This window comes from Phlebotomus papatasi, chromosome 1, assembly GCF_024763615.1.
Source record: "Phlebotomus papatasi isolate M1 chromosome 1, Ppap_2.1, whole genome shotgun sequence".
Lineage (NCBI taxonomy): Eukaryota > Metazoa > Arthropoda > Insecta > Diptera > Psychodidae > Phlebotomus > Phlebotomus papatasi.
The window spans coordinates 1,189,546-1,205,938 of NC_077222.1; the positions used below are offsets into that span (position 1 = coordinate 1,189,546).

Sequence of the window (16,393 nt, forward strand, 5' to 3'; positions counted from 1 at the left end):
TGACAAAGGGTAACTTTACCCCTAATACACCTAAAAAGGGTAATATTTACACCGATTTTGTATTTTGGTTTTCAAAATTCCAAGACATTTGACAGATATGGCATTTTGATCTTGATTTTTTGATTTCAGAGTTCCAGAATCTTAAAATTTTCTTAATATCGATCTTGATCTTGGTCTCAGAATTGAGGACATTAAAGTTTATTACCAGGTCTATGACTCAAAGACCTTTCAAATAAATCCATATTCGGCCTAATTGGTTAACTAGAGAACATTCAAGACCCTTTTTAACCCTTGACATTGAAAAACCGATGGGAGTAATGGTTAAAATCGGACAGTTCCGGATTTCTGGCAGCGAAATTTAATGATGAAACAGACTAATAAACAATGTTACGTAAGTTTTCGTAAATCGTAAAATATAAGACAAACCAGAATTGAAAAATTATATATATCTACCTCTCTAAAGAGTTCGAGCAATAAAAGAAGCACTTTAGATGGCCAAAGTAAATATTACTTGAACCATGAATTGACCAAAGAAAAAAAGGTCCTTCGTGTGAATGGCCAGTGAAGATAAGAAGGGAAAAGCCATCGAAATTTTCTTGGCTAAAATCCATATTGACAGAGAAAGTTGGAGGTGAAAAAAGAAATTGAAGTCATTTCCTTCACCACGATATAAAATTCTGGATAAAATTCCATTAGGTTCTCTATACCAATTTTCTTGCGACACTCTCCGCCCTGTTTTTTTTCTGTTCGAAAAGCTCGCAGCATAATTTTATTTTATGGAAAAAATAAACATGGATAGAAAACATTTGCACACCGCCACCCCTTTAATCCTGGAGAAAACCCAAAGTGGCGCCCTCGAAGGGAAAAAAGGCAATTTGGTAATTGAAATTTTTGACTGACGTGTGAAATTTTTCTCACACCCACTGAGAAATTTTTTTTTTCCCGGAGACTTTTCCATCTCCAGAACACATGAGGAAAGCTTTTTTCCATCACCCTCTTAGTCCGGGGAGCACTCTGGCTGAATCTGCCAGAGAATGAAGGCTAATTCATCCCTCCAATGGCGTTCTTCTCGTCATACAATAAAAATATTCCCGTGGATGGAAAAATGAGAGCAAGAGGGAGAAAAAAAACTCTGGTGATCCGTCAAGTTGTCATTCTGTATTACCCGAATTAAGAATGCCATTGAATTGGTGCGCAGATGGAGAGCCAGAAAGATGGGAAGGCTTCCCCCTTCTGGACTTAGGATGCAATCCCAAAGCAGGGGACTTGAGCATTGTTCCACATTGAGAGGGAATTTTTTTTTCGGGTGTTACAAGAACATCGTCAAAGGGCGGAGCGATTAGAAGTATTGGGAATGTTGTTGACAAGAAAAAGAGGCCGAAGAATTGTGAAAGCTTCACCGATACCAAAATTACTACATTAAATTTTAAAATTAAGAAAGTAAGAAAGTTTTATATAAAAACGAGAAAAATTTTTTAATCTCTGTAATGTCCTGGACACACTTACGACTAAAGTCCAGAGACGACTAAGTTCGTTCATAGCCAAGTCAGTTCCTGACACACTACAAACGTGGCTTAACATTTTCTAGCACTCACAAAACATAACTTTCGTGGGTTTTTATGCAGATATTTCTACTGAAATACACTAGTAGTCCTTTGAAAATGAAACTACTTTTAAATTTACTTCACAATTCACGTATAACAACAAGAATTATTCACTAGAATAGCTAAAATTGGCTTAAGTCGCGAGTTAGCTTCCACCTCACAAATAATTGTAATTAACAATAATTATTGGACATGTACTGAGACATGATATTACAAATAGTTTCATTTTCAGAGGAGTATTAGTGCATTTCAGTAGAAATAACTGCATAAAAACCCAGGGAAGTTATGTTTTTTGGTGTTAAGCCTCATTTGTAGTGTGTCAGGAACTGACTTGACAATAGCTTAGTCGTCTCTGGACTTTAGTCGTAAGTGTGTCCAGGGCATAATGTGTTAAAAAATTAATGATTTTCTCTATGTTTCGATTAATTATTTGAGTTTAAAGAGCAGTCTCTGTAGCTTTTACTGGACAACACACTGGCTTTGCGACCCAGACGTCCTAGTGAAAAACAAATGTAAGAATTCAAATGGAATTCTAATTATTTTAAATAATTTACTGAAAAAATTCATTAAACTATTTTATACCGAAATAGGGGGAGGTGGGACTACTTTGAGCTATTGGGGTTAAATTATTATGCGACTTTTTCGCCTATTTCTAAATAAAGCTGGTCCTTACAATTCTTTTATTTAGATCCACAACTATTTTGTCTATCCAAATTACATCATGGTAAAACCCAGTTTCCATTATAAATATGCGAAAAAATCGCATAACAATGTAGCCCCACGGCTCAAAGTAGTCCCATCTTCCCCTAAAGGAAAATTTTCTACCTGTAGAGACCGGCATCTTTTGAATATTTAAGTTTTTCTCTTATTTATCTAAATCAATTTATCATATTGCGGGATATATTCAAGTTTGGTTATGGGATAGTTTTGTTGAAAATTATGATAATAAATTAGACTGATTTTGATGTCTAGTGTATCATAAACTACACCACAATATTTGCAAATCTACTAAAAAAAAAGTATATTAAAGCTATGCAAAATAATGTAACTGAAAAAATAATAGAATATGGGAAACTAGGTTGAAAACATGGGGAAGTTGTAAAAACTAATTTTTAAGTCTACACTACTTCGAATTACGTTGATCATTTCTTTAGCGGACAAGGATTCTTAAAATATCTATAAATTCATATAGGTCTTGTCTTCTGAAGTCCAATATGTGACTAAAAAATTGAAGTGCTTACAACTACTCGATGTTTAATACTGCCCCAGTTTCCCTTAAGGGCCGTATTCTATTAAAATTAATCCCTGAATCTCACTACCGCAATCACAGATTATTAAATTTTTATTACTAAATTTATGATAATATAGCATAGTTATGAGATTAATTTTATCATATTGGCCATGTGGTATTTAATAAAGGTATACTTCAAAACATTTTCTCTGTATTTATGTGTCCCTTAACAAGGGTTTCTATCTCAAAATAATAAATTCCTTTCAATAACTCAAAGCGGGGTAAAGGTATAAATTTTTGGAAAACAATTTCTGACTAAAGCGGTCTTCAGACTAGAGGTTTAGTTTAGAACAGTTCCCGAAGGTATCAGAATCTTAAATGGTAGGGGAGACCGGGGTACCCCATAGCCAGGGGTAGAATTAGTCAGTGGATTTTTTTCGTTTTTCTTAAAATGTACATCGAGCAAAGTATTTTTTAATGAAAATAGGAACACATCCCCATATATCCAGAAAAAATTATAACTCTGATCCTGTTATCCTACAATTTAGAAGCATTTGTATAAAATGGGTATAAAATTGTAATTTTGATGGTACAGTTTTTGGACCAGCATTTGGTTTTCTGAGTTTCTAGTCAAGATTTCATAGTTTTACCTCGTTTCTGGTTTAATAAAGTTAATTAAAAAATATTTTCCACTTGGATAATAATTATCCACTTTTTTATATAAGATGATAAGCATTCAAACAGCCCTCGGGGCAATTGTAGCCACTCTTCCGTGGCGGGATAAATCTATCAATGATTTTTCACTAATACATGGATAATTGTTAGATGAAAAAGTACTATTGATATTCCAAGCAATATTGCCATTCGGATGAAAAATTTGTGAAATAGATTTTTTCAGGATATTTTCATCAATTTTGCCTCAATTACAAGAATGTCATAAAAAAAGTCGGCTAAAGCCTTTTTCTTTAGATTAAAATGGCATATTTAGCATCAGTAGGCTTCAGTGTATCAAGCGAAACAATATTTGGTATCTCCATTTTAAAATTTCGTCTGGAATTCTGATGGCAATTAGAACCCCAAAAGTGGCTATATCTACCCAGACCGGGGCAAGTGTAGCCAATGTGTCAAACTTTTTTCATTATCCTCTCTAGAAAAAAATCTAGGATTTTAGAGCCTTAGACTACACTGTTTCATACAGCCAATATCCCAATGCTACTTATGAAACATAAAAACATTAGACAAACCTTATCATTTTTTCACAAATCACACGCGAAAAAAAAGCTTCATTTGCTGGCTAATTCTACCCCTATCTCCCCTAACCAGTTTTATTGCTTTTTGAGAATCTAATAGGTCAGTTGTCCTTGATAATCTAACCCAAAATATCTTGGCTGATAAGAAATTATAACAGTTGAGCAATATGGCTAACTCTTTAGTCTGAAGCCTATGTAAGGGTTCAAGTAGACTTATGGCCTCTACACACTAGAGTAATTTATGTCCATATTGAATTAAATTTCCTACGTGTGTAGGAAAAACTCTTCAATATGGACATAAATTTCCCTAATGTGTAGATGCTATTAGGGCCTTATATACCGGATTACCCGAGAAATAGCTTAGAGCATTTATATTAGAAATAATGGTTAAACAACATTTCTATCATTTTAGACTAAGCTATCTCTCGGCTTAAGTCTTAAGTGTGTCAAGAACCTTAGGCTTATTCTCAAGAACATTTAGTATGTAAAATTTGTCACTAAAGAATTAAGTAAAGCAAATTTGTGCAGAGGACGTCTAATCAATTATCCTCAGTGTATGACCGTTTCGGGATAAATCTTTACTGCCGATTTTTTAAGCTAAATATTCTCGAGGATCAGCCCGAGGCTCTAACACTCTAATGGTTTTCGTGAAAACTCTATGATCTATGAATTTTAGCCCTAATTAGGTACTTCCCTGAACATTCTTAATAGAATTCCTGTAAATATACGCCAGAGTGAAGTTGACGGGTTCTTGCATACGTGCAGCGATGATAACTTAAAAAGTTTAATTTTCTCGATTTACACACAAATTTTCACTTTTCAAATTTTTAATTTTTTCTTATTTGTAAACAGTCCAGCTAAACAATTAATACTAATTATTCTTTAATACTAAATGTGATAATCTCAAGTAAAACATTATTAAATTGCATCATGTTCCATTTGACCAGTTTCCCTTACAATCAGCTGAATAGACTGTAAAATTTATTGCGAAATAATAAAGAAGAAAAACCAGTAGCCAAAATAATTTACTGAGGGTCGCGATAAGGTGCTAAAAACTTGATAAAGGCCCAGCAGAGAGAATGAATAAGATAACATTTTGTCGCTGTGGTTTTCCATCAAAATTGTTCGCGATTTCATGATTCAATTTTAATGGGTTTTTTCTCAGGCTGTCTTTCTTTAGCTTTTAAACTAACAATATTGGATGAATTGTATGGCAATTTTGTGGTAATTTGTGATAAATACATCAAACCCATAAATAACTCACGTGCCAAAAGGTGATGCTCGTGAAGAAAATAGCAGATTGGACAAATTGATTGCTTTTAAACTTTTTTTTCTTCTTCTTCTTTGGCTATTCTCTGATAGATGATGTGTTTTTGTTTGCAAGAAATATTACCGCCTAAGAAAAATATATCACGTGTTGATACGGAAATCTCGAGACCCTTATCGAGATGCATGGAAAACTTTTGAATGGTATGAGGGGAATTTTCCCAGAGATAGCAAAGAATTTGTGGGCGGTGTCTTGAGACTCTTCATGGAGGCATTCTCTTTGGGATTTTGTAGAGATTGGAAGGTGTGTTTTGTCGAGCAGGCCCACGACTTTTCAGTAAAGTAAGAAAAAGGCTGAGGGATTACATATGACTGCTTTATGATCAACAGAAAGACTCACTTAATACCCTTCACAGAGCCCGATGGACTGAAATGATATGATATAACCACTTTTCACAGTATCGCCCACAACAATCATCATCCGATGACCTTTGAGCACCTTATCACACAACCTTATCGACTAATTCATGGGGAATTATATGAGGCAATTTTTTGGGAATCTTCAAGCCATGTTTTTCTCGAGAGTTTTCCATACAAGAGAGCATAGTAGTTGTATTGATGGAGTTAATAATTTGATTTTGAACATAAATGAGGAAATAAAGAGTTTTTACTGTTTTTACTTATCATTCCCAAGTAACAAAATCTAATTGTCATGAAAAGGTTATGGTAATAAGGTTAATGGTAGTCTTTGGTCATAGTTTCACTTCAATATTATGTAATTTTCATTTGTAATGATTCCGTTACAACTAACCGAAAAGATAACGTCAGTTTTTCGAAAATATTTTACCTAGAGGTAAGATTTACGTCAGTAAAACGTAAGTTTCTGTAATTGTACTCTGAATAAAATGTCTTGTCAAATTAACAAGACAAGTTTGTAAAAAGGATGTTCTTCCATAAAGAATATGGAAAAGTTTTGTCAAATCGACGGCCAATTGGATCTTGTTGAAAGTTTGTGAAAAGGGTATTTTTCCATATAAAATGCAAAAAAAAGTTTTGTCAAATTGGTAAATAACATCCTTTTGACAAAATTTCAACAAAATCCATTTGTTTGTTTAACAAGACATTTTTTTCAGAGTATATATCACTTTCTTCTCAGTGTTCTATTTTAATTTGAGATTTTTTTTCTGCTAAAAAAAAATCTCAATTGAAAGATTTCGTGAATATGTCAGAATGTCTGGTTAAATGAAATTGTAATTGGATAAAATGGAACACATAAACTAAATTTAGATAATCCCACACATCCTCCAGCCCCAATTTATTTCCTCCTATGTCACTGCGGGCCCCATCCATTAATTAGTATTGTCAAATTAGTTATTTGTACCCACTAAACTAGATGGCATCTCGAGGGCTTTTTGGGGGAAGATTGGTCTAATGCGGGTGGAGGCAAATCAATAAAAAGAGTTGTTCATTGCTGCCAAAAGTGCTGGCAAATTTGTTGTCATCCACTGAAAGTGTCGAAGGCCCGTCCAAGAGGCAATTTATCTTCTCTAAATAAAAGGATTGGGACAGGCAGAAGTCCTCAAAATCAATTCAAAGACCAAATGCCCACCAATTGATGGGAGTTTACTTTAAATCAGTTTGAATTTGCTAAATAAAATCATAGAAGAGATATCAGTGTTTTATCTAAACATACAATTTCCCAGAAATTTCCCTCCTTGTGTGCATTTTTATGGGTTAGCCTGAGGATTTTTTCGGGAAGGTAGTGTGACAAGAAGTTCTTGACATTTTACACATGTTAAATTTGTCAACATTTTCTCTTTTTTCTACGTGTGAAGGAAAATCGAGGTCTCTCTTCTCCCAATCTATATGAAGAGTATTTTATTATTTGTGTAAACAACGTCGTTTCCAGTAGCTGTTTTCGTTATCATGAAAATTGTTTATATGTTCTGATAACAACATTCATTTCTTGCACGAAAAGACTTCTTCACTCAGACAAATTTACCTCTTGCTCTATGAATAACTCAACAATGAATTACTCAACAGATAATTCATCTTATTTTCTTCAGTGTTTTGGGGATTCCTCAAACACTTCCCCCATGTGTTAATTACCAAAAGTGATTGAACTTTTTTTTTCCGGATTTGATGATCTGTGAGGGTGATATCAATCAGTTCCGGTCGTTTACTTCCGCTCAACACAGTGTTTAGGTAGTCTATAGGCAAATTAACAAGAACCACTCCATCTCTCCATCACCGAATTATCGACTTCAACAACTTGTTACACTTTCCACCCACAGGCCTCATTCATCACGGGAATTATGAATTTATCTATCAAAATCAATTTAAACGGTCATTAAGCACCTCTCAGCCACTTTAATTGCCTCTCTACCTCTTGAGTTAACTTTTTTTTGGCCCAACAGATGACACTCATCAATTAGAAGATGAAATCAATACGAAAGGCTTTTCTCATAGGGGAGGGTAGGGCCTTTTTAGCAGCGAATTTAAACTCCAAATTTAAAATTTACATTGTCAGTGAATAATGATTAATTTTTTTACTTTCAAAAAAAAATAGAAGAAGGTGGGGCTACTATGAGCTGTTGGGCTACATTGACATATTCTTATCGTTCACAAGTAGATTTTTAAAAATTCGAAAATCTATTTGAAGATCCAAAAAAGAGACTTTATTACTTCTTAATACTTTCGCAAGGTGGCGAAAGTTACATTCTGTTCGAATTTCGAAGTGCTCAAGTGTCAAAATATGTCGGTCTTCACATTGTTGTGAGAAAAAAAACAAGACCGCGACGCATACTGTTCTAGTCCCATTATTTAATCACTTCATAATCACTGAGTAATTCTTTTGCCAGCTTTTTAGTGTTATATTTGAGAAATTTTCCCCACCTTGTTCGAAAATTTAGTATGAAAATTCGAAATTGAATTTGAATTCTTCGAATATCAACGACTTTTTTGTGCAAATAGAGTTCCATTTATCTTTTATCCAAGACACTATTGGAGAATCAAAATCTACTTGTGTTTATGCCAAATTATGTTTTAGCATATGTCTAAAGGAAGCTGGGCCTTACAATTAGTTAATTTATATTCACAATTGCTATGTCTATCTAAATTGCATTACGTTAAACCTCAGATTTCTTTAGAAATATACCAAATATCGTCAATGTAGCCCCACATCCCCCTATGCCATTTTGGCAATTTTATCCTCAAAACGACGTCATTTTGACGATATCTTTGTCTGATTTTTTCCGATTGTTAGAACTTAGATTTAAGGAAGAAATCGTAAAGGAATTATACAAAAATCTGATGTCTTTTGCAGCATCAATGCAAAATATATAATTAATTCTTCTCATTATTTCACAATGATGCAAGATTGCTACAAAAACTAATTCAAAACAAGATCTTTTTTATTCAGATTTAAGTAAAAGGCTTAGGAAATGTTAGTAACTGTCCTTGTCATCTTTTATATAAAAAAAAAGTATACCAAAACCCAGGATATAGCGAGACAAACGATCTTTGGATATAGCGCGCCAAATTCTCAAATGGTCTTTTAAAAAGAAACATAAAACAAATCAAACAGTTTCTTATTTGTAAAATACCACAGTTTTAAAATTGTTTATTGATAAATAATAAGGAATAGTTCATATTTCATCCAGCTTTTGACAGATAGAACTACTTTCAATATAAAAATAAATTTCTAATAGAATCTAATGACCCCTACATATTGGAAAGAATTTTCGTCAAAATGGAGTATTTTGACGAAAATTTTGACCAATGTATAGGCCTTATGGCAAAGGCGTGCAAGAACCGTTGAAACCGAATAAACGTCAAAAGAAACATGAACGTCAATGGTCAAAACGCTACTATAACAAACTTATTTTTACGTTAATTCGGTTTCAATGGTTTTTGCACACCTCTGCCTTATGGTGTCTAGTCTACACAATAAAAGCAATTTTCATCAAAAATTGCCTTTTAAAAAAAAAAATCTGACGTTTCTGCCTCCAAAGATGGGGGAAATTTTCTTCAAAAAGGCATTTTTTAAAGAAATTGCTCCTAGTGTGTAGGGGCCTTTAAAAGCTTCTACACATTGGGAGTAATTTTTGTCAAAAAATCCATTTTTGACAGAATTTTGACGTTTCCATCTATAGCTCTGCATTTTTGACAATTGCTCCAAATGTGTAGGGGCCAAAAGATTCTAGCAATTATCAAATTATTCGTTGTTCACTTATTAGCTTTTGTTTAAATAACTAGTCCATCCAGCATCTCTTCTAAACCTGACTATAATATGCAGTGGAAAATTAACCCCTGTTTAAAGTATCCCGACTTGCCCCTATTGGATTTCATTTTAGATTTTGATGCACCCTCATTTGGGGCTCCTGATAGGCAAAATGCAGTGAAGAGTTAATAAATTTTGGGCGCTGATTATGGCATTCCATTGTGACAGCAAACATGAGATTCGGCGCCAGTGTTATCAGTGACTTGTCGAAATGGATCATTCGATTTTGATGGTTTATAAACACGGAAAAAAGGTGAAAACCTTCACTGGCAGAGGGTGCAGAAAAATCCCATTTCTTGGTCGTGCATGGGAATTAATAGAGTCATGTTTGGTGTCACAGTGATGAGATTTACCCTTTAGACAGATGGTCAAGATGGACAGGACAAAAAGGGTTCATGGTCCCAGAGAGACTGAGTTCTTGAAATATTAAGGCTATTACTGTGAAATATTGTCATTTAATTAACTTCAAAGAGGCTCGAAATCTGATTGAAATTTACTGAAATTTTCTTACAATGAACTATAAAACACTATTGATTCTGTAGATTATGAGCAAGAATATAAGTAGTAAAAGTACAGAATAAATACCCAAGTAGCAAAATTTAATTTGAAATACAATTTAGGTGTATGAAAACTTTGTTCATACTCTTTTACCCCGATATTACAATATTTTTACCGGAAATATTTACATTTGAACACATTTATAAAATATCTAATGTTCTCGAAGTAAAATTTGCGTCAGTAAAATGTAAGTTTTTGAAATTGCGATTACCGTTTCATTTTTCTCTCGGTTATCCTGTCATGATCATATTACTCATAGCGCTATGAGTTGGTGAAAAAAAAAACAAATGAAATAACGTGACATGGTAAATTTCTCTTATACGAACACTCAAATCTCTAAGGCTTAGCCATATGGCTTAACTTCTTAAATTTCTTATCAGTCAAGATTTTTCGAAAAAAATTGGCTAAGGATTAGATTATTATAGGCAAATGACCTATAAGATACTTCTTATTTGCCTATAAGATATATCTTATAGGCAAATGACCTATAAGATACTGAAAAATCAATAAATTTGGTTGCTATTTAGGATTTAAAGACTTTCAGGGAACTGAACTAAACCTCCATTCAGAAGACCGCTTTAATATTTGATAATTTTAATACTAACCCTACCAAGACTGGTCAATATGACCGGCTTATAACCTTTTTGAAATTAACATATCGTCGGTTCCGAAGAAGACTATTGTAAGTCCAAAATGTAAACTTTACAGGAAAGAGGTTTAAAGTTTGACAGCTAAAATTTATTTTCATTAATTTCACTGCAATTAGTATACTTTCAGCTTTTGAAACTATTTTATCATACTTACGCATTGAATATCTTCTTGTTAACACTACTTTTAAATTAATTATAGCAAAATTGTGGGCAAAAAACGCAATAATTGGGCACGCTGATTTTAAGTTTTCTTCTTGTAACTTTTGCAGGAATATCTTAATCAACATAAAATTTTGTGGGGATATAGATATAAGGTTTCTGCATCCAATGATACCATCTTTTTATACTATTGTAAGTAGACTTACAATAGTCTTCTTCGGAACCGACGATATATTTACACGGTACAATGTAGGTATCAAACTTTATGAATTTCTTAAAATATGCGTGTAATATATTTTTAAGTGTTTATATTCTAATTAGGCGTGATTCCTTCTAATCACACCTATTTTTATCTCTTTTCCAAGAAATGTTTATTGAGTATCCTTACTGCGGTCTGCCATTTGACCAAGCGTTCTAGGAAAAACAACCAAGAAACATCAGTAGGTTTAGTTTTAATAGAAATAATTACCTTATTATAACGGGAAGTTTACTTTCCACTTCAAAATTATTACATGCCGGTGACCAAATTATTACTATGACCAAATGATAAAAATAACATTTTGCTGATTTGATTTTACTACATGGGATTATCAAGATTATCCGTAAAAATAAATTTCTTTTTTATGAGACAAAGCGACCAATCACGACTAAATCATTTTAGAAGATTCTCCACTTGTGCAGCATGAGAATCCCACTTCTGATTTTGTAGTCGTAGACTGTTTTAGGGAATAAATTAGTCGCCCTTCTCTACTCGCCTATAAATTCACTTTCAGTATTTTTTTTCGTACTCTACAGTCAATATTTCAGAAATTTCACCAAAAATCACCTTGAAACTTTGATCCCTCAGCATGATTCTTGGCTTTCCAGCGAAGAATGACATGAAGAAGATAAAACGTGCCAGAAGCATATTGACCAATTGTTTGATTGATTTACCAATGAGGGTCTTCACGGGAGTTTCCTCGAATTTGACCCACGGATGTTTCGAAACATTTCTTTAAGCCCAGCTACTTCAATAAGTCAATTAATTAAATTGTTTTATTGCCAAATTGCCCATGGCAGAATTGGGTATTATTTCGCGATGCATTGCAGGAGAAAGATGTTATTTTGGTGCCAGATAGAGCAGATGGAAAAAAAACCGCGATGTCTATCGCATCTGTCAAGATTCATTTTATGCCATGTCTAACTCATAAATCAAATGCTTAAACAACTTTTTCCTACACAGTCGGTCGGTGTGTGGTGTCTAAGAACATGAGTAATGCAAATTTTTCCTCCTGGCCACGTCTCCGTGTACCATCTTCGCAATTGAAGACAATCATGATGGGCTACTGGATCAGAAATTTCGATGCCTACCTGGCTGCCTAGTCTGTCTGAGACGGATGACCAAGATGATAATCTGGAGATTGGTTTCAAGTGCAACTCACTTCCCCGATAGCTTCCAATTGATTGATAAGAAAATTCTTAAGTAGTGATGTCTCTTTTATGACCCTTGAGTGTCTATCTTTTAACTCGTCTCCTGAGCTTATCTTTCCCCCGAATTACAGTCACGTGCTTCCAAAAATATCCACTAATTTTCTCAAGAGGTTCAAGACGTTGTTGTGCAACTTACTCATCCCACAAAAGGCCAAGGGTTTCAAGGCATACCCTATCTTTCAAATCAACAATATCGCGAAGTCCTCCTAAACTTAATCCATCCGCATTAAGTCCTAATCCCTACCAGAACCATGACTAAATCCCACGTAGTAATTGGCGATAGTAGTGCTGCAATCACCACTGAGAAATTGGGAAAATCCGAAACCCTATCTCTTGCAGTGTTTTTGTGGCCCAAAAGCCTTATCGAAAGATGTGATATCTCAGTTGAAACTGATATAGCTAAAAGTGACTTATTCACATTTTCAATCCCATTCTCCTAACCCAACAATTGCTGGATTTGCTTAACTTACGATGAAGATTAAGGCAAGTGCAATGGACAAATAAAATTGATAAGATGGAAGAGGAAAATCCAATGGGAATTACAATACAATCATACGTATTTTTGACAGTTCTAAAATTCAGGAGTGCTTCTGAGAAACATCTGATTAATCTCTCTAAAGAATTTTGTCAGAAAATTAATTTAACAATGTAGTTCTATGAATAATGCATAAGACATACCGTAATTAGTCTTTAAAAAGAAAAAAAAAAACATATGAAACATTAAGAAACATGTGAAAAAATTGTAACGTACTTTTCATCTAGAGCCAAATAATGTTTTATAAGTCTATAAAATGAAGCTTGTTTAATTAATCTTTTAACTTAACGAATACAATCAATTCATCCCATGTAACACGGAATGACGAGAGATATCGCAATGCTTTATGAAAACATCCTTTGAATGTCTTTAACATTACGTCAGCAGAATGACTCAAATTTTACTTATTTGACAGCAATCAAAATTGATGTCAGTCCAATGTCGACGTGATGACGTCACGGCGACCATTATTTTATGACGTGCTTTACTCAAAATTAAATATCAAAAAAATGCTCACTGCTCATTTAGTATTCTAAAAGAACAAAATTTATTTATTTATAGCAAAATATATTTAGTAAATATTAAATTTAGTAAATAGGCAGTAATATAACTGAAAAAAAATCCTAAAGCATTCGTTTAAATTAATAGAAAAGGAATACCTGCTGAGAAAATTGTATTGGAAAAAGTAGGAAAACCCTCGTGACATTTTCACCCCCGCGTGAAAAAAAAGAACGAGCCTCGTCATGAATTTAAAGCTTCTGATGATGATTTTATCTCTAATTTTGACTGACGTGTACAGAAAAACATTACGAAAAAAATGTTCTCGCACGAAAGCATATTGATTTTGTTGCGAGTATTAATTTCTTCCCTTCCTGCTCTTGTGCGATAATTTTCCAACCCTCCCACTGTGAGAAAAGCTGCGGGAAGAATTGCTGACTTTTCCAGAAATACCCCACCAAAAAAAAAGTCCCTTCAATTGAGGTGAGAAATCTCCTAATTAATTCACACATACCTCTGTGCTCTTTCTGTCTAAAAAGAAAAGAAGACAATCACCTTCAGGTGAGAATTGACTGTTGGACATCTTCAAATTTAATTAATTCTCCGAGTGATTTATTGCATGCGTGGACAACGTCAAAAAAAAAACAGTCGACAAACAGACCAAATCTGACCGGTAGCGATCTATTAAGCTCACTTGGCTCATTTTTTTCTGAGGAATGAACATCAGAAAAATGTTCGATTGTAATTTGATTTAATCGATTTATTTGTACTGCATCGAAATCAAACGTGTGTGAGAAAATGATGGATGAGCTACTGAAAAATTCTTGATTGATATTTCCAACATTATATTCTCTTCTGGGCTTTGGGAAAAGTGTCACCTATCGCTTTCTGAGCAACTCAGCTCTGAAATTGCAAGAGAAATACCAAGTTTCAGCGATCGATAGCCAGATCTTTGATTTTTAATTGATTGAGAAGTTGTCTTTGAGATTAGCGGAAAGATCTTAATTTTCTTTTCCTTCTTTTCAGCCCCAAAATTGACACCACCAATGCAGGAGTACAGCAATCATCCTGCGCAAACACTGGATCCTTGCAGAGGAATGTCTGGACTCTCAGGACTAGGTAAGCTATCTCAAAAATATTCTGAAGTACTAAATTTCTCACAAATTTTGCATGTTAACAAATATGCTACATAGCATCAAGATAAATTAATGATTATTATTTCAATTGCACTAAAACAAACAAATACTTTTCTTCGATACCCAAATAGCAAAATTTTACTATTATAGTGTATAAATTTTAGGAAAATCGCTAGCAGTACGAAAACCATTAATAAAATAAATTGAAATAAAAAAAAAACAAATATCTAAAATTTGCCTGAGATTGTCCCGAACTGTAGCCACTCTCTTACTTTAATATTACGTTATATTTACCACAAATAATTACGTAGAAAGTGATCAGAAAGATAAAGTTATTTTACGTAAGTAAAACGGAGATTATACAGTACGAGTATTAGTCCAATTTTCTTTCCTTGATATCTTGCTAACATTAGAATTTTCTGTGATAAATTATAATAAATATTCTAATAATTCTAAATAGTAATAATAATAATTATGATTATAATAAAACTTTCAGTATCATTTTTTTTAAATATTTTTAAAAAAATATATATTTCACCTTCGTAAATGATTCAAAATTAATACTTTTTTCTTTAAAAAAAAGTAGGGGTTACTGTGGGGTAAAATTAGTCAGCAAACGATTTTTTTTATCACGTATAATTCACAAAAAATGTTAGCATCAGGTTTATAAATATTTTAAAGAATAGGAAGGGAGGTGTTTACTTCCATAAAATTATAGTTTCCTCAATATTTCTCCTAAGGTAAACTATAACATCCCAGCGTGACTAATTTTACCCCAGTTTCCCCTAGACATAAACATTTTAAAGAAAAATTGCAATAACATATTTAGTAATATGACTACTATAAAATCTCGATCATAGTAATGATAATTTCGGCCCGTTTCCGTTTATATATGGTATACAGGTAGTCCCGGAATTATGCATATCGGAATTAGCATATAATGGGATTCTGCAAACATTTTTTTGCAAATTTTTCTACCATTCGAAGCTAAAAAAATGTGTATTTAAAATTTTTGAGGATGTACATTTGAAATGCAATTTGAACCGTTTTGAAAAATTTAAGAGTAAATTTGCACTGTTGGCATTGAAAATAGCCTGAGAAATTCGTGCCAACTATATTTTGCATATATTGCGGGTGTTTCGACAACTTAATCGAAAGAAATCTCCAGCAGGTATGCAAATTTCCTGTATGCATAAAGCCATTTCGTGCGGTTTTCTTCGGTCCCGAAAATATGCCCAATCCCGGGACATCCTCTATTCGTCACTCAACCGGATAATTTATGGTTTAATTATTGTATCCTGAAACTGACGTTACTTAGGTTATCGACTTTGATTAGTTTTACAGATTAGCCAAGATTTTATGCCTCGCGGAAAGCGGATTTTTGAGCCATATACTGTAATAAACTTTGGATGAAATCCGGATTTGATATTTTTATCACTAGATTCAGCTTTGATATGTAGTCTGATCACTGTTATATGGTCTCCAAAAATCCAAAAGCGTCCATGCAAAATAAAATCTTAGACCAAAAATTAGGTACATGTGACAAAATTTTACCTACATGTCTTTTTTTTTAAACGCCCTAAGAAATAAATTATTCTTTTTGCAAGAACTCCTAATAAGAGATATTTTGTTGGTTTACAATAGAGCTTTCTAATGGTGTCTACACACTAGAAGCTGTTTTCGTCAAAAATTGAATTTTTTTAAAAAATTCTGACGTTTCTGCCTACAAGGACAGGGGAAATTTTTTTAAAAAA

The 16,393-nt window shown here is 33.3% G+C and overlaps 1 protein-coding gene across 1 annotated transcript in view; it reads left to right on the forward strand.

The window, feature by feature from the left end:
• Window positions 1-16,393, forward strand: part of LOC129799837 (homeotic protein labial-like) — a 33,131-nt gene that overhangs the window by 14,011 nt on the left and 2,727 nt on the right. The window contains exon 3 of the mRNA XM_055844078.1: window positions 14,530-14,622. Coding sequence (XP_055700053.1) covers window positions 14,530-14,622 — 93 coding nt within the window. The remainder of the gene's footprint in view (window positions 1-14,529; window positions 14,623-16,393) is intronic.